Genomic DNA, 25,869 nt, shown 5'->3' on the forward strand with positions numbered 1-25,869 from the left:
GAACCGAAACCAAAACCGAAACTTGTTTGGTTGCTCACCAATCACGGTGCCCGCTCCTCCCAACGCACAGCTTTAGTTGGTGCGGCCGCCGCAAACCGCGCATGGTAGTTTTTCTTCTTTCGCGCTTTGTAAAATAATTACCGAGTTGTCATCCGGACAAACGATGAACAGTGTGCTAATTTGAGCCAGTCTACGCAGTGCAAGCAAAAACGGGAGCTTGAGAAATTCACTTCAGTGTCCCTTTAAAGATTTCCAGGCGCGTTCGGTGCAGTCCGCTAACAGCCAACCCGGTCTTTCGGCTGACATAAAGGCAATTAAACCCGGGGAAGATACATCGAGGATAGCTGTCGCGAAGTACAAACACGGCTTGATGCCTTAGAAGTAAAAAAATTCACGCATTTCCACGAAGTGAATCATGACGAGTGGGCGAAGCACTGGGGATCATTCTTACCGTAAATTACCCGTGAGAGTGCTTACTAGTGCTAAAATGACTTCCAATCCAATCCAATCCAATTCTATTCAATGCTCCTCCCGCATGCGCAGCACGGCTTTCCAGGAGAACTCTCTCTCTCTCTCTCTCTCTCTCTCTCTCTCTCTCTCTCTCTCTCTCTCTCTCTCTCTCTACCCGTTTGTGAACCTTTTATTTTGTTCTTGTTAACCTTTTGTGAACCTTTTGTTCACAGATGTTTTGATTTACACGCTCTCTCTCTCTCTCTCTCTCTCTCTCTCTCTCTAACCCTTTGTGAACCTTTTATTTTGTTTTTGTTAACCTTTTGTTCACAGATGTTTCCATTTACACGGTGCCATGCCGTGAGCACGGACGCCGGACAAGCGTCGGGCTTAAGGTGCTTCGCCCCTATAAATAAAGCCCTAGATCTCGACAACACTGCCACCCAGGAGTCAGTGAAAACACTAACAGGCCAGGTTGATTCCCTGAAGCTGCGTGTGAACGAGCTAGAAGACAGGTCGCGACGCAATAACCTTTTATTTTACGGCATTCCCTATGAGCATGAAAATGGGGAGAATGTGAGGCGAAAGTACTAAAAGCAATGACAGGTGCGCTTGATCCGTCGCCACGTGGTGCAACAGAAAGAGCCCCCATCTTCTTGGCTCATTTTCGAATACCAAATGTCGCCCCATTATTGCCAAGTTTGCTAGATTTAAAACAAAAGATAAAATACTTGGGGCTCACAAAATATGAAAGAGAAGCACGTATCTGTTTCTGAAGATTTCTGTTCCACCACACGACAGATCCGTAAGAAGCTTGTCACGTACGCGAAAAACCAACCGGAGGATCCCGCATTTAAACTACGCTACAAACCGCGAGTGGTCAATACAGAACAGTTCACGTACATTCCAGCCACAGACAACGTAACCGTTACCTATCAAACACCTCGTCTAACTACTCAGAACGTTAGCGCTTTTCCCCGACAGCCGTCCTAGGGGGACGCGAGGGGCAGTGGACATAACCTATCCAACATATCTGTTCTGTTTTGTTACATCCGTAGTATCTGCACTAAACGAGAATCATTGGCTTCCGCCATTGACAATTGTAGCCCTGATATCTTACTATTATTCTACGCCTCAGTTGTGCACGCTACGGAATGTTCTAAGGTGTGGCATAAACAACTTGGTTATCAGCTTGTAAGCGCACGTTAGCATTCAATAGATAGCATGCAAAAGGACTTTTCGCTAGAAACATCCAGGTCATGTTTCTTCGCGGTGGCTTAAGTCGCCGACCACCAATCATTTGACACCGCAAATTTCCGACAATTAAACATTTTTCTTCGGTTCATCACTTCTCAATCTACCGCTGCGACCGCACAAAAGGTCAAGGCGGTGGTGTCATGCTAGCCATTTCCAACAACTTCCCATCATTATACATACATGCACAGAGTGACTTAGACACTGTCTGGGCAGTCGTCGAAGTAGGTTATCAGAAAGTAGTCTCAGCTGTCTGTTACGGCCCCCCAACGCACAGTACAACTTTTGTTAACGAGCTACATTATGTTACTTACTCTGTTCGAACCCGGCATCCGAATCTCCCCATATTTTTGCGCCGTGATTTTAATTTTTCTACTATAACCCGGTGTACAGATTCCCCTAATATTATGCCCCTTGCTTAGATAGCCAAGGAATTTCTAGACGTTTTCACAACATTCTCATTCCCCTAAGTGGTGTAGCAACCAACCAGAACTACTCAGACCACTGCAACCATTCTTGAGCTCGTATTAACCTCCACGCCGGACCTAATATCAGCAATTATTTACCTACCCCGCTTTAGCGACCATTTTTTACTATCGTTCCGTATTGAAATGTCACGTCCAAAAGCGGCAAAATCAGCCAAAATTATACTGAACAAAATAACGGTAACTTTGAAGCTATCAATAACCATTTAGGCGCAACCCACCACGGTGGCTCAGTGGCTAAGGCGTTGCGCTGCTGAGCACGAGGTCGCGGGTTCGATTCCCGGCCGCGGCGGCCGCTTTTCTAATGGAGGCGAAAAGCAAAAACGCCCGTGTGTACGAGATTTCGGCGCACGTTAAAGATCCCCAGGTGGTCAAAATTAATCCGGAGCCCTCCACTACGGCGCGCCTCATCGCCTGCGTTGCGTCGGCGCGTTAAAACCCTGCAAAAAAACCATTTAGGCGCTTTTCTTGAAGCATTTTTGATGAATTTTGATAAACGAAGCATACAAGAGAACTGGGATTTGTTTGCAGCAGAGGTGAATGAGATAAAAAAAATCACTCCTACTTGCATTATCCAATCTAATCAATAAGCGCCGTGGTATAACGTTCATTCAAAAAGTGATCTAACAAGAAAAAGCGCCTCTACAAATCAGCGAAGCAACCTTCATCCCCTGCGTGCTGGTCTTCTTATAAATCTACGCATGACGCTTACGTAGGTGCACTAAAGAACGGCAAGATTAACTTTCTACAAAGCATATTGCCACGCCTATTAACAACGGACGCGAAAAAGTTTTGACGTACTATCAATCCGGGTAGTAACGACCACTTAACATTAGTCCACTCGGATGGAACACCTATCCCTCCTCACAAATGCGCAGCAGCTCTTAATTCCGCATTGACAAGCAATTTCTTCGGAAACACTAATCATTCCTCTACTATAGAAATAATTACGATATAGTACTATAATGATAGGTGCCTACCTTTTAATGGCACCTATCGTTATCTTCGTGGCTGGCGTAGAGAAACTTGTCAAATCACTAAAACTGTCCTCTGCTTCAGGTTGTGACACAATATGCCCAATATATTTAATGAACCAATGTACCTATAAATTAAATTACCGAACATTTTCCAGCAGACCCTCGACGAAATTGTCCTTCCTGCTCAATTCAAAATCCAGAACGTATATCCCCTACATAAGTCCGGTAACAGGCATTCTCAGCTCAATTACAGGCCCATTTCACTCACCAGCTTTCCATATAAAATCCTTGAGCATATCCTCTTTTCGAATCTCAGTAAATCCCTGGAGTCAAATTCTTTTTTATTATAAATCGGAGCATGGCTTTTGAAAGACTTGATCGTATGAAACACAGCTAATTTCCTTTACACATAAGCTGAACTTCAGTCTCGACAACTATTTTGTTTCTGATTGCATTTTTTAGACTTTTCTAAAGCCTTCAATAACGTTTCTCACAAATTACTCTTACAGAAACTGTGCTTGATTAACCTGGATGACAAACTACTATCATGGCTAGAAATGTTCCTTACAAACCACTGCCAGTTCGTTTCAGCTAACAACTATACATGACTCCGAGCCCAGCGGCGTTCACTCAGGTGTTCACCAGGGCTCGGTATTGGGTTCTCGTCTTTTCATAATTTCTATTAACGATTTACCCTTTTGCCTTTCTTCCCACGTCAATTTGTTCGGTGATGATTGTGTCATTTATCGATAAATAATCTCTGATAACGACGTCGCAACTTTACAAGCAGATCTAAACGCTGCAACATCTTGGTGTAAACTCTGGTGCATGGAGCTAAATACTAACAAATTCAAGTACATGCGTGTGCCCCGAACTACTCAAAAACTCCCTTCGTACTCGAATAATAACTCCCTTCCAGAAAATGTGTCAAGTTATAAATACCGAGGTGTTCACCTTTCAGCTGACCTCACGTGGTACATTCACAAGGATTACGCCGTCACTAACGCTAACCGGGCATTACCTAGGATACCTTCGACGTAATGTTGGCGAGCACCTTCTTCACTAAAACTACTCCTTTACAAGACACTGGTTCGGCCAAAGCTTGAATATGCGGCATCACTCTGGGATTCAAGCCTAGTGAACCTGACCCAACGAATAGAATTAGTTCAGAATAACGCGGCCTGTTAGATACTATCCGAATATAACCACACCGCCAGTGTCACACACATGAAATTGAGCCTTAACCTACCATCTCTGGCATCTCGTCGTAAAGTTCTTCGTCTGTGTCTTTTCCATAAAGAATTCTATCACCCCGAACTACGCATAGAATTCATCCAAGCGCCCCATTACGTTTATGCTCGTATAGATCACTCAAATAAAGTCAATGTACCCCATGCACGGACTAAGGCATACTTAGTCATTTTTCCCCGGACTGCCTTAGACTGGAACCACTTTCCAGACTCTATTGCCTGTATACAAAATCCGGTATTCTTCAAAAACACCTTAGCTGACATTGTATTTACGAAAGTTTTACCTGCCTCTAATTACTGCTTACTGTACTTATTCGCTTTGTTGTGTATTACCCACTCCCCTCTGTAATGCCTTCGAGCCCTGAGGGTATAATAAATAAATAAATAAATTTATCGCCAGAACGGAAAGACACTGCGTGAATAACTTGCCGTAGCAGATACACCTTCCGTTTCTTTGGTTTTGTGTTTTTTATGTGGAAATCTAATGCATTCGTTGCGGCAACTGAAAGAGCGGCCAAACGCCGCTATACCGCTGTAATAATGTAATTCCAACGGTCGAAGACCTCCAACGTCGGGAAAGTCAAAAACATCTTTTCAATATTTTTCTGCGCTACCACCTCAACATCGAGCAGTAATTTCTGGCTGAGGTAATCTGCCACCCCATAAACTAAGTACTGTGTCGGTTGGTTGGCTACTTTCTGCAAGCATTTAGGATTTCGGATAAAAGTTGCGAAAGTGTTGCTGGGTCCCTGACAAATTTGGAATCGGATCATTCGGAGCACAGACATGCTAGAAGAATTCTTCTATTCAATGCTGTGTAGAAACACGGCTTCCGCCAACTTCTCAGTACAAACGCACTGACTTACTCCAGTCAACTGAAAGTTAGTTATTCAATTTTACTTAATTACACTGCTCACAGCTATAATTATATTTTCATTTTGCGTCCCCCTGGCCGCACAACTTGTTTGCACAGGTGGTCTTGGCGTGCCCCCAAATGGTGATTTTAAGAAACCAGAAATCTTAATCTCGAACACCATTATAAAGCTTTTGTGCTAATGAATGCGGCCAACAGGGTCAGGCTTCCACTACATGCGTCATCCACTGCATGCATCATCGTGCCGTCTTTGCACCTCTCGTTCAAAGAAATCGACTTTCTTGGGTTTGCTAGCGCGCGGGTTGATGACGGGTGTGGCTGAGCTTGAAAACATCATCTCATGTGACCACCTCCTTTATAGTTGTTCTTTGCATGTTTATATACGGTTTATCGCTTCGCAGAGTGTTGATAAAGGGAGTGTCTGGGCCATAAACCTCAGTTGTAGTAGAGCCTCTGTATCGTGTTCTTTCGCAGTGTTTGCGCTCAATTGTTCAGATCCGTGTGGGACTGCGGGGCTGCTCTATCCGCTTTACAGAAGCAACTGCGCCCTCAGTCAGTGGGTCTGGGAACCGCCTCGAAGCGGTTCCCAGACACACACATAGAGGCCGCCGGCGGGTCTGGGAACTAACTCCCACGCGCGCGTGACGCCGGTGCTGTGCTTGGCGCCATATTTAACAACTCATATCGATGTAGATGTTTTAGATTCCATCGCCGGATACACAGCGGGAATGAAATTGGTAGAAGTGTGTGGGAACATTGTTTAATAATAACAAGTCATTACGCAAATACGAGGCAGGAAATCAATACATAAGTGATATATTGAGTGTTCCTTTATAACAAATCATGGATGCTTAATTCTTTGCCATATCAAATGATGTACTACATCCAGTGCATTTACTCTGTCACCTGCTCTCGCCCGCGCAACTATAGCTTCTGGCCGTAATTTTAGAAATCAAACGGCAACAGTTTCAAAAAGATCCACTAGACAGGTTCTACGTTCCGCTTGAAACAAACGTGGAGTAGGGCAACGTGCTTCTAAAAACGTTGAATAGGGTGCCTCGATTCACAGGCATCTCCGCCGTAGAGCAGCGCTGGCATCGAGGCACCCGGCCCGAAGGAGATGTTCCCGTTTGAACACATTCCCATTTGATCTTTCCCGCTTATTCCCTGCCATTCCAATCCGGCGCAAAACGACCTTCCCTTTTCGCCCTTTCCCATTTTGTCTGTTCCTATTTGAACCCGTTCCCATTTGAACCTTCTCGTTTGTTCCCTGCCGCTTCAACCCGGTACAAAACGCTCTTCCCGTTTCGTCTTTTCCCATTTTGCCCTTCCCGGAATAACGAACCCAGTTTTGACTAGGGTGACTCGTGCGATTTTTGAAATTGAAGTTGCGTCCGACTGTATTTTAACCTCATGTTTTGAGTTACGTCCGACGTAATCGAAAGTCAAAAATTACTTGCGTCCATCGTAACCTGAAAATTAAATTGAAGTTACGTCAAACGTATTTCACCGTAAAAAAAACGTTGCGGCTGGAGGAGCCAAAGTATGCGCACGCCCTATTAACCTGCAACTTTTTTTAAATGGTACGTTTTACAATACGCGGCGCCAATTACAAAAAAAACAACAAGTAGGTTGCTGCGTTACGTCCGACCCGGTACACCGTATGTGAATCACATCTGAAACCGCACCCTTCCGTCTGCTTCTGCGTTGGTCTAGCGGCCTTGAACGTGTTGCTCGCATGCGTACTCCGCGGCAGCGGTGATGGTGCCAGTCCCCACGGTTGCGTATACGAATGCGCATGCACTTATATGCAACACACACACACACAAAGAAAGGAGGAGAATTAACAAGATCGAACCTTTCCGCGATCGCCGTGCTAGTTCGTAGCGTCCGTAGCCCTTGCCGAGAATGAAGTTGGGTGTTTTAACAAATGCTACTATTGATTTACTAGAGCTAGTACAGGGCTACTGTTTTATTTCTACGCAGGAAAAAGATCTCGCGAAAAATAATTAGCAAATCTAACTAACTAGAGAAAAAAACATATTTTATGAAAGCGGTAAGTATTATGGGCCAAGCCAGGTACGAAGGTGCTGCTTTGGGCCTGTTGGTATGACATGACGGAATCTTGAAGCGCTAGGACACAGGGACAAGCGATAGGACACAGGGACAAGCGAGTGGGACAGCGAGTGTTGTCCCACTCGCTTGTCCCTGTGTCCTAGCGCTTCAAGATTCCGCCAGGTACGAACCATTTTAATGTGTAGCTATCGGTCACTTGATATGCAAATGTCTGAAAAAGAATTGCCATTGAAGTATAAAGCTCAAATTTCTGCTTGGAGGAAACGGTGGGCGCCGCGGCACCGCGGTTGGCACCGCGTATTTTACAATGGCGCCGCGTATTGTGAAACGTACCATTTCTAAAAGGTTGCAGGTTAATAGGGCGTCTGCATACTTTGGCTCCTCCAGCCGCAACGTTTTTTTTACGGTGAAATACGTTAGACGTAGCTTCAATTTAATTTCCAGGTTACGGCGGACGCAAGTAATTTTTTACTTTCGATTACGTCGGACGTAACTCAAAACATGAGGTTAAAATACAGTCCGATGCAACTTTAATTTCAAAAATCGCACGAGTCACCCGAGTCGAAACTGGGTTCGTTATTCCGGGAAGGGGCAAAAAGGGAAAAGACGAAACGGGAAGGGCGTTTTGTACCGGGTTGAAGCGGCAGGGAACAAACGAGAAGGTTCAAATGGGAACGGATTCAAATAGGAATAGGAACAGGCAAAATGGGAAAAAACGAAACGGGTAGGGCATTTTGTACCGGGTTCAAGCGGCAAGGAACAAATGAGAAGGTTCAAATGGGAACAGGCGAAATGGGAAAGGGCGAAAAGGGAAGGTCGTTTTGCACCGGATTGGAAATGGACGGAACAAGCGGGAAGGACGAAATGGAAATGGGTTCAAACGGGAACGTCCCGCTGAGTGCGACTGTAGAACACATGCAAACAATGCTTTAGGAACGACAATCACAAAGCACGGCCGTGGGATTAAAAATGATACAAAGAAATCTTAAGTAATAATGAATGAGTTTGGCAGAAATGTCCGTTTCGGCTTAGGAAAGGAAACGCTAGACGAAGTAAAAGATTACAACTACTACGGAGAGATGGTTAGTGCTTGCCCCAACCCCGAAAGAGCAATTCGGTGGAGAATAGGTACAAGGTGGTGAGCACTCCGAAAGCACTGCCAAATAATGAGAAGTAGGCTATCTCTGTCACCGAAACGAAAAATCCACAACCGGTGCTTACCTCCAGTTTATGACATATGGAGCTGAAACTTGGCGTCTTAATAAGCTACTAGAAAGCAAACTTAGGTGGGGTCAACGGGTCATGGAACGAATAGAGTCAGAATGTTACATTCAGAGACAGGAAACGAGCTACCTAAATCAGAGAACAAACTAGAGTTGAATATATCATGGTTCAAATATAGAAAAAGAAATGGACGCGGGCTGGTCGTGTAGTGAGACAAACGGACAACCGGTGGACCATACGCTAACAGAGCGGATACCAAGGGGAGGGGGGGAAACAACATCTTTATTTGCCGGCTAAAAGGTCACGGTGGCTCTCACTCCCTCGCTAGGAGGGGGGTGCCGGCCGCGACTGCTGCCGTGTGATCGCCGCCAGCGCAAACTGCGCGGCGGCTTTCTGTGCGTCCTTGTCCGTCTCGCGCACCGCACGCGCGAGTGGGGCGGTAGTATGTTCGTTTCCGCTTCCGCGTCGTTGCACTCCCACATCATGTGGGTCATGGTCGCCCTCGCGGCCCCGCACACCGCACACTGGTCCGTGATTTATCGTTCGGGCGTGACATGCACGGCCCACACCGGGGTCCACGTCGCTTCCACTTGGAGTTGTCGGAGGAGCGCCGCCTCCTCCGGGTGAGGTCCGGGTGCGGCGCAGGGTAGCGTTTACGTTGCTCCCTGTGCCATTCCAGGACCCCTCCATACGTTGTAATCGGGGCGGGCTCCTGTTCTTCCACCCCCTCGTCTTCTGCGTTGTCGTTGTCGTTGTCTCTGGCGTCGTTTTCCTTGGCCGCACGAGGTGACGCGGCGCGCGGGCCGACGGGGCGTCCGGTTAGCGCCCTAGCCGCCCTGTCCGCGTCCTCGTTGCGGTTGCGAACGGGTCCCACGCTGCCCATGTGGGCCGGGAACCATCGTAAGGTTATCGGCGTCCGCGAGTCCAGGGCTCCGCACACCTTCACTGCGTTCGCACACACTTGGTTCCTTGCGAGGAGGAGGAATAAATGTTTATTCCACGAGCGCTGGTGCTGCTGTTAGGGCACCCGCCCGGTGGGGGGCGTCCCTAGTCCGGGATGCCCTGGGCTTGGCTGGCAGTCCAGGCCCTCTTGACCAGTATACGCTGGGTCCCAGGGCCTGGACTTTTCAGGCAGGCCACCCACTGCTCGTAAGAGGGGGAAGGGTTGGGGGGGTAGGCCTAGGGTTTGTCCGCACTCCCATACTTGGTGGTAAAGCGTGCCCGGCAAGGGACAGAAATTGCAGGTGGCCGGGTATATGGTGGGGTAGATCGCGTGAAGGAGGGTGCGATGGGGATAGGAGTTCGTTTGTATCCTTCTCAGGCTGGTGGCTTCTTGTCTCGATAACTGGGGATGTGGAGCCGGGAATGATGTTCTGCTTTGGCGATAGTGGGCCAGAATGTCTCCATATTTGACAAGAGGTTCTGTTTTGGGAGCGGCAGGCGATGTTTGTCCCTCGTTGATAATGGCCCGGTGTACGTGCGCGCGGGCAGCGGCATGGGCCGCCTCATTACCAGCGAGGGATGTGTGTCCGGGTACCCAGACGATTTCTATTTCAGGTAGCTGACCCTTGGTTTCGAGGATGCGGAGGGCTGTTTTGGAGATGCGTCCCCGTAGATAGCTGCGGCACGCTGCTTGCGAATCCGTAAGCACTGTGATTGCGTCCTCGCTAGTCGTTGCGGCCAGAGCAATAGCCACTTCCTCTGCGCTTTCCGTCTGCGTTGTACGGACGGTGAGGCAGGTCACTTCTTGCCCTGTTGAATTGGTGACGCATACCGCGTGCGCTGGTCGCTGCAGATAAGGAGACGCGTCAGTGTACCTTGTGGTCGGATTTCGCCCATACTTTATGTCCATGGCCCTGGCTCGTGCGATTCTGCGAGCTTGATTGTAAATTGGGTGCATGTGGCGTGGTAGTGGCCTTACCGTGATGTTTTGTCGAATAAGTAGGGGAATCCTAACCTTGTGGTCTTGTATTGGCGGCGTTTTATAGTGCAATCTTCTTAGGGTCGCACGTCCTGTTGGCGTTAATTTGAGGCGTTCTATTTGAGAGGTATGATGGGCTTCCTCTATCTCTTCCCAGGTATTGTGTAATCCAAGTTGAAGCAATTTCTTTGTCGATGTCTTGCAGGGCAATCCTATGGCGGTCTTATATGCTTGGCGGATAAAGATATTCAATCTTGCCTTCTCATTCTTTTTGAGAGCCAAGTACGGCGCACCGTACGCCATCCGGCTGACTAGTATTGCCTGCACCATGCGCAAGGTGTCCGACTCTTGCAATCCAAATCGGCGATTTGATACGCGGTGTATTAAGTGAGTCAATTGACTGAGCGTCCTTTTTAGTGGGGCTATGGTGTGGAGGCCTGATCCATTTTGGGGGATTGTAAGTCCCAAAATGCGCAGATGGGATACCTTTGGGACTGGTTTTCCTGCTATGTGAATTTCCGGATCCGGAACGCTCCGCTTCTTTCGTTGAGCCGTCCCACTACTGAGAGCAAGGAGTGCCGACTTTTCTGGTGCGCATTCGAGACCTCTAGCCCGCAGATAAAGATGCGCCTCTTCTATGGCTGTTTGCAGAGCATCTTGCTGCTCACCTATAGATCCTGTGGGGGTCCAGAGGGTGAGGTCATCTGCGTACAGTGCGTGCCGGAGATGCGGGATGTCTTCCAGTAGAGGGGGAAGGTCCTTCATCGCTATGTTGAAAAGAAGCGGCGATATCACAGATCCTTGAGGGGTGCCCCTGGGTATTGTCCTGAATGTCGTCGATCGAAGGTGACCGATTCCTATTGTTGCTGTGCGCCCGGTCAGGACGTCTGCGACGTAGTGGTACATTCGTTCCCCACAGTTGATAGAAGTTAGTCCTTGAAGGATGGCTTGGTGGCTGATATTATCAAAGGCGCCCTTGATGTCCATGGTCAGGATGCACCTCTTGTGTGTATTAGAAAGCCGGTGAATGATCTCTTCCTTCAACTGCAAAAGGATGTCTTGTGTGGACAAGTGGGGGCGGAACCCGTACATGGTGTTGGGGAAGTGCCCATTATCTTCAATGTAGGGGGAGAGGCGATTTTGAACCATATGTTCTAGTACCTTTCCAACACAAGAAGTGAGGGAAATAGGTCGCAGGTTAGCAGGGGTTAGCGGTTTTCCAGGTTTCGGTATCAAGGTAATATCTGCATGCTTCCACTGAGGAGGGATATTGCCGGTTGTCCAATGTTCATTAATGTAGTCTAGAAGGGTCTCTAACGCTGCGGCATCCAGATTTCGAAGCAACTTGTTTGGAATCTTGTCTTTCCCGGGCGTAGTATTTCTCGTTAAACCTCGTACCGCTGCTTCAATTTCCACGAGGGTGAAAGGGCTGTCCATTTCAGGGTTTGGAGCACCGGTGTATGGCTGAAGAGGGGAAGGGGTCGGATTAGTTACGTCCTGCCATGGTTTCTTGATTTCCTCAAGGAGATCTTCTTCCGTGCCGTCGTAGTTGTGGATAAGACGTTTTAGTTGGTGGGCTGTGACTGATTTACTTTCCTTAGTTCCCATTAGGGATCTTAGGAGATGCCACGTGCGTCGGGTGCCGAGTGTGCCTTGCAGTTTTGTGCAGAAATCAGACCAATTTTCTTGGCTAAGTTTACATGCATAGTCTGCAGCTTCTTGCGTTAGTTGGACTATTCTGAGCCGTAATTTTCGATTTGTTCGTCGAGTTTTCCTCCGTTTTGTTAGCCCTCGTCGGGCCTCCCAAAGGTGCAGTAGGTGGGCATTTACGGCGCGACAATCCTGGGTGAGCGGCAGTTCTTTAGTTTGCTTTTTTGCAGCTTCCAACATTTCTTCAGTCCACTTTTCAATGTCATCAATGGGGTTCGTTGGAGCTGTTTCTCGGAATTTTCGCCAATCGGTGACGCGGGCAGTTCCTATTCTCTGTGGTGGGGTTTTGTGATGCGGAAGTTGCAGTTGCATGACATAATGGTCACTTCGGAGTGTTTCTTCTAGGCATTCCCAGATGATATCTTTAATGCCGTATGTTAGAGCAAGGTCAGGGGAAGTGTCTCTGGAGACACTATTCCCTATTCTCGTAGGAGTGTCGCTTGCATTGCATAAATGCAGGTTTTTGTTCCGGATGGCATCATGGAGTTACTGGCCCTTTTTGTTATCACGCTGATAGCCCCAGGTGGTGTGATGGGCATTGAAATCACCGACAATAATCAAAGCGTGTCCTTTCGTGCGTTGCTTCGCGATTTTAAAGACGCGATCGATGTCTCCTAGCGATGATGATGGCTTACTGTAAATGTTGAGAATAAACAGGCTGGTTTGCGTCTTCTTGTTCGGAATTAGCTCAACAAATGTGTAGTCCATTGTAGTGGGGAGGGTGTGTGCCTGCGCTGTTTCACTTGCACGGACTAGGGTTGCCGTCTTCAAATTTGTCTCTGCAGAGTACGTGTTGTATCCCATCAGCGTTACTTTTTCGGTGCCTGTTTCTTGGAGAGCGATTACTGTGGGCGTATGTAGTGTTGAAAAATGAGATAAGGAATTTCGCTTGCTTCTATACGATCGGCAATTCCACTGCCAAATCACTGTTGGTTTTATAGGGGAGCTTTTAGAGTTCCCCGCTTTCACACGGTTCGAAATCATCGTCGGATGGTATTGTGCTAGGCGGGTTGCTGGGGCCTGGGGTCTTTTGTTTCTTACGATTCTTCCTCCTCACAGTTTCATTAGCTTCCTGTCGTTGTTCTATAGCAGTTATGCGACTTTCCATTTGTTGTCCAATCTCTCGAATACGTTTTTCTAGCCTTCCGATATCCGACGGTGTGGGTGGCACGCAAGGTTGCTGCATTACTGCTGAAGCAGGCGTAACTTGTGATGTGCTCTCTGCCGGTGCCGGCGTGAGTTTTTGCAGATGAGTTAGCAGTTCTTCTATGCGGCGCTCGAGCTCTTCTGTGCGGGCTGCCTGGGCTTATAACTGTTTCCTGAGTTGCGCATTTTCTTGCTCTAATTGTTGAATGCGGGGGCTGTTGTCAGGCGCAGGGATTGTCGGTGAAAGCAATGGGGGGAAGTCTTGTGGGGCGACAAATTTGAAATTGGCGATTGCCTCCCTCGAGTTACTTAGCACCGTCATGCATCCTCTGGCGGTTGCCGTCAGCGCAATGGCCGTTTCCTCCGCCTCCGTGGCCGTCTCGACACGCACGCTGCACGCCGCGACGACTCTGCCGGTGGTTGCTTGCACGACCGCCGCCGTGTAGGCATGTCGGCGGTTGTCGGGGTATCGGGCCACGTCGACGTACATGGCGCCGGCGTCGTCGTCGTACGTCTCTGCCAGGGTGCGAGCCCTGGCCAGGCGACGCTCATGGTTCTCTGTTGGATCCATGTGCCGTGGGATCGGTGCGACGCGGATGCTGTCGCGGGCCTCGCGCGCCAGCGGCAGCCGTCTCTTGCTCTCCCGCAGCGGATACCAAGAGATGGGTCCGAATGAAGGGGAAGGCCTTATCCGCCGAAGAGGAGAAATAAGGGAATTTGGAGATAAACTGTGTACTCTAGCAACGCTGGACAGGAGCAGTTGGAGGTCGATGGGATAGGCCTTCTTTCTGCAGTAGACCCGAGTAGACTGAGGGTGATGATGATTATCGTTCTTACTTCGTTCTTCTGTAAGTAATGTTTCAAGTAAACGTAATTGCATGGGTTGATGAGTTTGAAGGATGGAAAGAAGTCGTGAAAACATCCTTAAAGAGTACTGAATCCAATATTTTATGTTCCTTTTTTATTGCTTTTATCGATGTTTTATGGCCCCCAATACCGCAAACAGCACTTTGAAAACTTGAGCGCACGGTAATTAAAAAAACAGAACGCACTGAAAATCGAACGTTTCAGTAGCCCGCGTTTCCAGCCCGAAGGGCACGTATGACAGAACCGTGGCATGACCGCACCGTTTTTCACGCACGTGAAAACACTGCGGGGGCAGGTGCATGTGTTCTTTGCACTTGCCCGCCTCCGGACCAGTGGCTGAGCAACCAAAGGTGTGCAGGCCAACCATCACGGTGGATATTTGATGACTGCTTTGAATGAAAGTTCTGATGGCGACTTCTATTGCGACTCTTGGCTGCATTGCCGGCTCTTTTCTCGCGTGTAGAACAACTTTTTTGGGACAAGTGCTGTTCTGGGCAACGGTAACGCTTGTAGCTCTGGCTAAATGCATACTCGCATTCGCCCAACCACCGCTCTCAGGGATGCACGCGTGAAGTGATGTCACAATCTTCTTCCGCACGTCTGAGGCACGCCACTCCGTCATCTTCGTTTCGCTACCACAAAGTGGTGTCCACGCTGATGTCCACTTGTTGCGTGCCACTCCCAGGGCAGTTCGGTCGGCGCGATAAATGAGATCAAAGTTAAGTATGTTCCATGCATCCCAGGGCACTGATATTTCAGCCAGAGTGCCCTGGCAGGCATTAACGATAGTATCGTTATTGTCAACAATAGAAGAAGACCAACGGTAGAAGAACCACAACCATAGAACCATAGGAGAACCATACAAAAATCATAACGGTATAAGAAGTGAAGTAACTGAAGCAACTGGCAGTAATGACAGAAGTAAAAAAGTCATTGAAATAAATGCAAAGGGGCAAAGCACTTCGCGAGGATCAGATAACAGCAGACCTCTTCAAGGATGCCGTACAAATCGTACTAAAAGAAGTGGCAAACCTGTACACGCAAGGCACAATGACTGCGAGTATACCAGAATCTTGGAAGAACGCGAACATCACCCTAGTCCATAAGAAAGGTGACATGAAGGAGCTGAAAACTACAGGCCGATCAGCTTACTGTCAGTCGAATACACGGTATATGCCAAGGTAATCGGTAACAGAATGTACGCCACAGATTTCACTAAACGAAATCAACAAGCAGGGTTTGGTGAAGGTTATTGAACAATGGTCCGTATTCACACGATCAATCAGGTGACAGAGAAGTGCGCGGAGTATTCCCAATGCCTATATATTGCCTTCATAGACTATGAGAAAGCATTTGACTTGGTCGAAACCTTGGCAGTCATTCAGACATTGCGGAATCAGGGCGTCGACGAGCTTTACTTAAGAATACTACGGGATATGTGCAATAGGTCCACAGCTACCATCGTCCTCCATAAGGAGAGCAGTAAAATACGTATAAGTAAGGGCGTCAGACATAGAGATACAATCTCTTCAATGCTATTCACAGCAAGCTTACCTGATGCATTAAGAACATTAGATTGGGAGCAGGTGGGCGTACGGGTTAATGGAGGATACCTCAGTAGCCCCAAATTTGCTGATGTCGTTGCCTTGCTAAGTAACTCGGGGAACGATTTGCAAAGCATGATTGCCGTACTGGACAAGTAGAGCTGAATCGTGAGCCTGAAAATTAAGACGCATAGACCTAAAGTAATGCTCAATAGCCCGGGAACAACACAGCGGTTTGAGATACATGGTGAGGCAGTGGAAGTGCGAAACGAATATATCTATTTAGGCAAAGCACCCGGATCCAAGCCATGATGCAGAGATATTTAGAAAGATAAGAATGGGGTGGTGTGTATTCGGCAGGAATTCTCAGGTAATGAAAGTAGCCTACCATTGTCCCCGAAGAGAAAAGTGTATGACACCTGCATCTTACCGGTACTTACCTACGGAGCAGAAGCTCTGAGGCTTAGTATAAGTGGTCAACATAAATTGAGGACGACTCATCATGCAACGGAAGGAAAGATGATAGGTGTAACATTAAGGAGCAAGAAGAGAGCTGACTTGGTCATGGAACAAACGCGTGATAAGGACATATTAGTCGAAATTAGAAGAAATGGGTATGGGCAGGGCCTGTAACGCGAAGGCAAGATAATCGTTTGTCATTACGGTTAACGCAGTGGATCCACAGAGAAGGCACGTGTGGACGGGGATGGAAGCAATGTTAGATGTACTAATGGGATCAAGAGGTTCGCGGGTATAAATTGGTCGCAGTTAGCACAGAACCGGGATAACTAGAGACCTGTATAAAATTATTTTGCCCTGCAGTGGGCGTAGACAGGCTGATGATGATTGTGTTGAGTAAAGGAAGCTAACGGTCGAATATAATTAGTCTGGTTGGACTGGTCTAGGCTTTTAACTATGGTCTGGATCGTCTGCTGTGGAGCTTGGGACACGGGGTGGGGGACGTAATCGAATAATGGTCGCAGTGGGCTGGGGCTTCCCGACACGGCGCACGTTCCCTGTACGATTTCACCTAAGCCAAGACGATGCCACAGTGACGTTACCTTAGGCCATACGGATTACGGATTAGGTGACGGATAGGCCATACACATGTAACGCACTGGCACCTGCTCCCTGAATCTCCAAGACCCCTGTGTAGCAGGTGTGGGGAGGGCCTACTTGTGACACATATCCTCATTCAATGCAAGGCACTAAACATTACACTATGCAATGAAACACTTCAGAGAACTCTACCGGCCACACATTAGGGGCGAAGCTCCTCTTGCTCGGGCCCTGTCCCGTCCCTCGTTGCTGCCGTACACGGCAGCATGATGATGATTGTGGTAGGATCCCCCTAGGGATTGGCCAACCAAAGATTGGCGGAAGAGGTGAAAACGTTCAACGCGTTCGTTGCTACCCAACAAGAAGGAGAGGAAGAAGAAGAGGTTGTCGTTCGTCGCCTGAAAGCTCAAGACACGTACCGGCGGTACGCGACACAGGACGCTCTGCAGAAGGCGATGGCCAAGGTGGCTAAAATGTCACACACCGAATTCACCAACTTACCCATGGAGATTATCATCGTCCCAAACAACCCCTACATAATCACCAGAAACATCGACGTCGTCGACGGGCTTGTCAACGGAGCGGTGGGAAGTCTCCAGCTTTGCGAGCGAGGAGTGGTGGTCTTGACGCGGCGCCCGGTTTCGTTCCCACTACTCTCTGGCCGCGACTGGAGGTACGTGGCGCAATTCCCACTGCGCTACAAACCGATACGCGAGCATGGCTACGAACGAGCCTTAAGTCCTTCACTCATTTAGATGGTGCGCGCCGTCAAGAAGACCTATACCAACGTGTCTAGTCTTTATATGATGTCCGGGCAAATGTTTCACGGTTTTACCGATGAGCATTTTAGCTTCGCCCCTCTCATCACCATTAACTTCGTGGAGATGGCGGAATTTTTCCCATTACATCCTTAATACTTTTTTAGGAGACGATGGCGTGTTTTCTGTTCAGGACACCTTTAAGTTTCTGTCAGAAGTTCACTTCTTACAGCTCATCTCATAGCACCCATATTTTTACCCCTCGTCCTATACACCAGCCACCTTAATTATCTTTTAACTACTCTTGGTCTTCATCCTGGCCCTGTACACCAGCCGTGCTCATAGTCTTTACCTGGTTTTATGCGCGTTCACTCTAACCAATTTTAGTTGTCACGTATTCATCAAAACACTTTCGTGGCGCTCTTTGCCCTAGTTGGCTTTGCACCATTACATTGAAATATCAGCATCAGCAGTTAAACGCGCTTATCTAAAACAGTATGTATCAACTAGCTCAGCAACAAGTTTTGCCTAAAACGATCGAAATTTTGTACCTTTGACAAAACCAAGTGTGTTTACCTGTTTTGTGCTCACCGCCTTTTCTTGCATTAATTTTTTTTCTTTTTGGCGTGTGGTAACAATGTTCAAAATAGCGTTTGCATTGCAATATTACTTAAGCGTTTGAATTATCTTGTTGTAATTCCCCCCTCTCTATTTAATGGCCCCAAAAGTGTTCAGAGTACCCGAATAACGAATAAAGGCATCGTGTAATCGAATTCACAATAAAGCTTGACTTTGGGCTAGTTGGGTATGCATGACACCTTGAAAAACAGCGCAAAAAACACGGACGTAGAGAGGACGTGTCTGTGTAACCTCTCTACGTCCGTGTTTTTTGCGCTGTTTTTCAAGGTGTAATCGATGCCCGCTCACCTGAGAGGTTGACAAATCCGTTGTACACGCTGAGCGGAATAGACGCTTGCGCCCTGGTGGTGCCGAATTCGGCCATTATGTACGTGAAAAAGATGGCGCCGCAGCGGAAGAAAGCCGAGAACAGCAGGCTGACCAGGAAGCACAGGGCTGCGATGAACCAGCTGTATGCACCGTCGGGACCACCTGCCGGGCTGGAGCGGAGGCCTTGTGATGTTTTCGGCGGAGACTTTACTTGATCACCACTGACAGCTAGCTGATCATCTCCTGACACCTGAGCCGGGCGTTCAGTCTGCGAATGAGGACAAAAGAGTGGTTTTTCCCATTTTTTATGCCGAAATATTTGAAATGACCGAATTCAAATCTTGACGTCCTCCGCGAGCTAGAATTTAAGTGTGGAAGAGGGAATACTTGTACAGTTTTGCCTTTTGCATATGCAAAGTTGCGGCAACGAGCTTTTTTTAAAATTACGCTCACACCGAATTCGTTTCTTTCTTTATTGTCTAAAGAATTTCCGTTTAGCATTTCTTCGTGCTTGTAGTATGCCTCCTAGTTTAACCCGTGTGTTTGTTTTTGCCCCTTAAAGTATCGCTTTTTTGTTTTCTATCACTGAAGCCCGTACAGAAGCAAAGCGTATCGTTCGTATTCAAAATCAGTTGAAGAGATTATTTTCATACCTGTATTGGTTCATTTATAATCGGCAGGTTTCACCTACAAAACAGTAGGTTTAGACTATTTGTTTAGTTCCAGCTACAGCGAGACGAATTAGGAAACAGGACACAGAATACTTCGAGCTAACTTACCTAAAAAAATAAGATTGACGTTTCTGTTCAGTTTATAGAGTATAACACTATACTTCATCGCCACTGCTCAACCTATATCTCGAGTTCCTTTCTGGTTTTATGTGCTGTTTTCAGAGAACAAGGCGCTCTGTAATTTAAGATGAATTCTGCATTTTGGGGGCAGTCAGAATTTTATGTGATAGCATTTTTGGGTATTGAATCAGTTGTATCCTCATCGTGGGTTCCGTCCTTATTTTTGTAACCACTTTACGGTTTTCCCTCTGTCTTAGCGGTGGTGCGCTATGCAATATTTTAATCAATAAATGACAGTTTCTCAGTTTAACAGTCGCACCTTCTGCCTTTTAACAGAGGGAGAAAGCGTCTACGCGGCAGGTGCTTACAAGAATGGTAGAAAACTGCACCAGAAATCACTATACTCTTCTCTGCTCTATGACAGCGCTAGATCTTCCACTGTCGTAAATTGGGCGCATTATCCCCCAAGTTTGTAGTGAAATGTTCAGAATCCCGAAAAAAGAAACATCCCGCAATCGCACGTGGTGTGTATGTGGTCACTCCCATGACACCTCCTTGCTGATTGTGAAACATTTACTCGCGAAGCCAGTTAATGCGAGTACACAGAAACAGTGTCTGTTACGTTCTTGCAGTCATCTTCAGGAGATGGGCCTGATTTAGGTCCCTTCTTCTAACATACACTTCTTCTGTTGCGTCTTGTTCCACGTGGTAGCCCAGCTTCCAGAGTAGAGTACTTTCTCTTATTTGTGCTATCGCTTTTGGCGTATGTACTCATTCCTCGCCAACAATCCCATTCGGAAGCACGTCCGCGTAATCAGCCGGAGAGCGCAAATGGCGGTAGCATGCAGGATGAAGTTGTGGGTTGTATTTTAAAGGTGTGGTTTTGGAGGGTTGTGTATTATTTTGGAGGTCTTTCTGGCACAGTTTGCTACTCGTCATCGCTATATTGTTTGTGTAACTGTAGTCTAGATGAGTGTAATAGCATAAGAGCTGCTTGAACATGTTTGTAATGCGCTGCACACCTGCTAACGGGGGGGCTGGCGGCGCCGTCAAGCTTTTTTAAGAGCGAAGCTCTTTATCAAATCGTATTTTTTCGTGTCCGGAGTTAAAAATACCAAGAAGTCGCACACGGCGCGCACGTGAGTGCGTGCCTCGCGACGACCTCCCAGCGTCCCCTGCGCACCTTTGTGAAGCTAATCACACCAGATTGGTCGAGACTTCGGCGACCACCCGGCAGTAAAAAAAAACAAGACGATGCCAAGCGCTCATGTGTACTTGCCTTGCGGCGACCACCCAGCGTCCCCGGCGCACGTATGTCAAGCCAGCCATAACCACTTAGGGAGATTGGCGAGGATTGCCTCCCCCCCCCCAAAAAAAAAAAATTCCAGCGTTAGCCGTAATCGTGGCAACACTTGCTCGGAACGAAAAAGACACGTTATAGCTTACGCCACTCCAAGGTGGTGTACAATGAATATGACTTCCGAAAGAATGAAAGAAGCCACACTCAACAATGGTGGGCTGATGGTCGTTGCGGCAGTGGTGAAGAAGGAAATCTGTGCAATCGTGGACTTTCGTGATGGTCGTGAAGGTTGCGTACAGCTTCGCTCCCTTCACGTCTTATGCGTTAGTTTCAGCTTCCTTTATTTTTTTTTGGGTGAAGCTCCTCTTGCTCGGGCCTTGCCTCGGCCGTACACCGCAGAATGATGATGATTGTGGCAGGATCCCCCTAGGGATTGGCCAACCAAAGATTGGCTGAAGAGGTCAAAACGTTCAACGCGTTCGTTGCTACCCAACAAGGAGGAGAGGAAGAAGTGGTTGTCGTTCGTCGCCTGCGACCTCAAGACACGTACCGGGGGTACGCGACACAAGACGCTCTGCAGAAGGCAACGTGGCTAAAATGTCACACACCGAATTCGCCAGCTTACCCATGGAAATTCTCATCGTCCCAAACAAGCTCTACATAATCACCACAAACATCGAGTTCGTCGACAGGCTTGTCAACGCAGCGGTGGAAAGCTTGACGTGTCGAGTCTTTATATGTGTGGGCAAATGTTTCACGGTTTTACCGATAAGCATTTTAGCTTCGCCCCTCTCATCATCACTTACTTCGTGGAGATGGCGGGATTTTTTTCTTATTTTTTTCCTCGGGCATCCAGTATTATGCCCCCTGTGATGGGAAATACACTATTATATTCTTTTCTATTCTGCCCAGATCGATGATATTACGGCAACGCTGTACATGGCTTGCTTACCATGGACTTCTTCTGCGTGTCCTAAATTCCCTCAGCGCCCTGTACAAAGAGGCAAAACAAACCAGGAAGGTATTTGCTGACACCTGGCGTAGAAATAAAAAAGCTTCAAAATCACCGAGTGCTACTGGGGCCCAGATAAAATCATTTGGGTGTACCGATAATGTACCTGTGGCCCCCGCCGCTCAGCTTTCCTCTTTTACTGTGCTCCTTTCCGAAATCTAAACCAGCATATCTAAGAGGCATTCGTACGAGGATGATTTCGGAAGCACGAAACAAAGAAGGAGCCAGAGTAATGTCGCCCGACAGAACATTCTACTTAGCCTATTTCTGCACGCGGTAAATCGATGCAGCACAGAAATCGCCGTTCCTTGATCAACCCCCCTTCTGCCACGCGCTTATTTATTTAGGCTCCTTCTGCGCAAAGACAACGCTTAGAAAGGTAGTCCGCAGTCCGCGTAGGCTACGGCAATGATGAATATTTCTATTTCAACACCTGAGTGGACGGCTGCCGCCTTGCAATAAATATTGAAGGGCGTTGTTAGTGTGATTAGACGGCTCAAGAATATAATTTCCATGAGTGAAACTTAAGCGCAAAAGTTTTTCACAGGGACGAGAAAGGGAACGACACAGGCGCTTACTATCAACTGAAAGTTTAATGAAAACGAATACACATTTATACCAACCACAGACCGAACAACCCAGCACGTGTGCCCTTCGCACATGCGTACGGCCGTACAAGAGAACCGCCCCATTCCCTTCTCGTTTCTCTTCTCCTTTCCCTCATCATCTACCCCCTCTCCTTGAGAAGTTGCACTTCTTTAACTAAAATACTCAGCGACGGGTGACTTATACAATCGGGACCCTTAATCCGGATATGGAAGGCTTCTGCAAGTTCCCTGGTGGCACGGTCTCTGTTCTTAAAAACTACTACCGTGTCCGTGAAGTGTGGCTGACAACGTGGCTGATAACCGCATTTAGAACAGTGCTGCGCCAGGTGTGTGTAGGGCTTTCCTTTCAAAGAGGAATGATGCTCCCTCAGGCGCAGCACTGTTCTAAATGCGGTTCCGGCCACACCTGTGGCCGGGTGTACGTTGGCCAGACCGGCCGCTGTCTTAATGTACGCCTGAGGGACCATCATTCCTCTTTGAAAGGAAAGCCCTACACACACCTGGCGCAGCACTGTTCTAAATGCGGTTATCAACAACGTTGTCAGCCACACTTCACGGACACGGTAGTAGTTTTTAAGCACAGAGAACGTGCCACCAGGGAACTTGCAGAAGCCTTCCATATCCGGATTAAGGGTCCCGATTGTATACGTCACCCGTCGCTGAGTATTTTAGATAAAGAAGTGCAACTTCTCAAGGAGAGGGGGTAGATGATGAGGGAAAGGAGAAGAGAAACGAGAAGGGAATGGGGCGGTTCTCTTGTACGGCTGTACGCATGTGCGAAGGGCACACGTGCTGGGTTGTTCGGTCTGTGGGTGGTATAAATGTGTATTCGTTTTCATTAAACTTTCAGTTGATACTAAGCGCCTGTGTCGTTCCCTTTCTCGTCCCTGTGAAAAACGTTTGCGCTTAAGTTTCACTCATGGAAATTGCGAACCAACTAGCTCGTCTCTCCATTTTGCTTTAAGAATATAAAACGCAATCTTCATTTTAACCCATGACGTAACCTAGGGCTCTATGTACACTATCAATCTGCGGTGGTGTAATCTTGTTGATTACACCAGAGGGCTTCAAATACGGGGCTGCGATCTATATGGCTGCCATTTCCGGCCTACGCAGGGTTCTCAGCATTTCTTATTTAAGGATCTCACCAGCGAAGTGACGGGCTCATCAAATCTTTCATTTCGTAGAGTCCACCTACCGAGGTAAGCGCTCCAGACAGACTTAAAGACTGTGGGATGTAACTGACAGTGCACATTTTGAGCTCCAGCAGATTGTCACGTCACAGATGAGGTTATAATGTTACCCAGCTTTTCTGATGATGTTTTGAGTATTGGCCCGTGGTTTGTGTTCACTCGCTTTTCCACGCCTAAGCATGCGAAAGTCAGGATGAACAGCTGCAGCTAATTTTCGCTAACAGCGTGCCAAGAAATGAAAAAAATTATAAATTTGCAACACGTGATATATTCTACATCTGCCAACATCCTAATAATTGTGACACCGACGGAAGTAGCACACCTGTACCGGCAGGTCGTATTTAGCAGCTGACAGCCAGCTGGGAGGTCGCAAGTGTTTCGATTTGGTAATGTAGGGGGGAAAGGGGCGAGTGATGTGCCGGAAAAGCATGGAACGTATGCGCACTGTGTGGCGCCGTGATACGGAAAGATTTCTCGAAGCGTTCTCTCTCATGCCCCTGCCGTTGTTGTTTTGGCACTGTTGACGTCTAGTCTGGATTTATTAGAGGATAATACTCGGTTTATACTATAAGGAACGCCCCAAGAAATAGCTCTGCACACAACACAAATATTTAAGGTGATTCGAAAATTTCTGTTGGTTTCAAACGCACCAGTTGCCTCATCATTTTCAAACTACATTCCGTGGCTTACGTCCATTCAACAGAAATGAGGAAGCTGCCTTCCACTATTAAAATGTAGTTCCCAGCAGCGCAGCGCACTATACATCAGTGTCATATGCAGAGCGCATAGTGCTATATGCGTACTATCCTCTGCACTTAAAAAGAGAAATTAAAACCACGCGGGAACTAGAAACAAGACAGTTGCAGTTAGCCATCCTGATATGCCTACTCCAGGCTACACCACCGCGCGACACGAGCACACATGCCGAAGCAATTCGGCATGTGAGCTGAGTGGTTCGCATTCATACCGATTTCGAACCAGTAAGTTCAGTTTAGCACTCAAATGGCGCAGTGTTGAGGAAAATTTTAGAATCACTATTTGTGAGATCTGGGTGGTTTTTTCCGCTTTTCGTAGTACGTGTTAAGACGCAATCGTAATAGTTTTCAATATTTTTTGGAGCGCAGTCTTATTTGTGTGACGCAGTGTGCAGAAGCACGGGTTTCCTTCGCGGTAATATGTCTGTACGTGGTCTCTACATTTGTTTCCCGCCCTGACAACCAATCATTAACGTAAATTTGCTGTATGGCCAGATCATTGCTTCAGGCACCGGTTACCCAGGAGGTGCTGTCGAACAAGGTCACCAAGCCATGCGTAGTAGGCGCGCAATTGAACGCGACGCTGAGTCGAAACGCAGCCAGAACAACAGTCGCCGAAGCAGACGCAAATTCAGCTGGACTGCCCTTCCGCCGTCCCTGCCGGCTGTGGCAGCATGCGCAGGCAGCGAGGTGCTGCCGCGGGGACATTTTCTATGGCGGGGATAAAGTAGGGTAGAAATACTGAGTAATGCCCATTTGCAGCACCATCTGCACTGTTCTGTGTGAGCTGGGGACATTTAGAGAGCGCCTCAGATAGCCGAGTCGACCCTCATGTTTATCTTTTCTTGTTATTTTTCTCCGTGGTCGGCACTCGGTGTGATCGTGAAGTCGCCTGTCTCGGTGAGTAGGCCCCTTTAAAGTAAGCTTAGTAAGTGCCTGCTCTCTTACCGCGAAAGTAGGCGTAAGAACAGTGGTGGGAGGCCAGTGGCAGCGAATATCGTGTCCTAGAGGTTGCCCGTAAGACGTGTGGCGGGAAATGGGCAAAGCGCAAATCGACGCAGGAACCATGACAGTGCATTGGATACAGACAAAAGAGTGTATGCAATATTTCCGAGGGACTTTCTTTACGATTGATAGCTGTGTGGTGTGCCATTTAATGGTGAATAGGAGTGCTCAAGATGTGGTGAATCGCGAACGTGAAATGAACACGTTGCTGCGTACCTTCCCTGATAAGACGAGGAAGGAAGGAAGGAAGGAAGGAAGGAAGGAAGGAAGGAAGGAAGGAAGGAAGGAAGGAAGGAAGGAAGGAAGGAAGGAAGGAAGGAAAGGAAAGGCCTGGAGGTTAACCAGGTGTAGAGCCATGTTTGCTTCCCCACACGGGTTAATGGGGTTCGGGGGATGAAAGAGAGCGCGGCAGAATAGGGAGAGATAGGAGTGGGAACGCGCGCACTGTAATTTCGTTTCGATGGATTGATTGTAGGGTTTAACGCGCTGACGCAACGCAGGCGATGAGGCATGCCGCAGTGGAGGGCTCTGGGTTAATTTTGACCACCTGGGGACCTTTAACGTGCGCTGAAATCTCGTACACATGGGCGTTTTTGCTTTTCCCCTCCATCAGAAAAGCGGGCCGCCGCGGCCGGGAATAAAACCCGCGTCCTCGTGCTCAG

At 47.8% G+C, this 25,869-nt stretch overlaps 1 protein-coding gene across 1 annotated transcript in view; it reads right to left on the reverse strand.

Annotated features, from left to right (window-relative positions):
• The window catches only part of LOC144165226 (uncharacterized), a 90,202-nt gene that overhangs the window by 19,607 nt on the left and 44,726 nt on the right, over positions 1-25,869 (reverse strand). Inside the window, exon 3 of the mRNA XM_077695344.1 lies at positions 18,523-18,811. Within this exon, the coding sequence (XP_077551470.1) occupies positions 18,523-18,811 (289 nt within the window). The remainder of the gene's footprint in view (positions 1-18,522; positions 18,812-25,869) is intronic.

Source organism: Haemaphysalis longicornis, unplaced genomic scaffold (assembly GCF_048455015.1).
Source record: "Haemaphysalis longicornis isolate Haplotype H1 unplaced genomic scaffold, Haemaphysalis longicornis Haplotype H1 scaffold_14, whole genome shotgun sequence".
Classification (NCBI taxonomy): Eukaryota; Metazoa; Arthropoda; class Arachnida; order Ixodida; family Ixodidae; genus Haemaphysalis; species Haemaphysalis longicornis.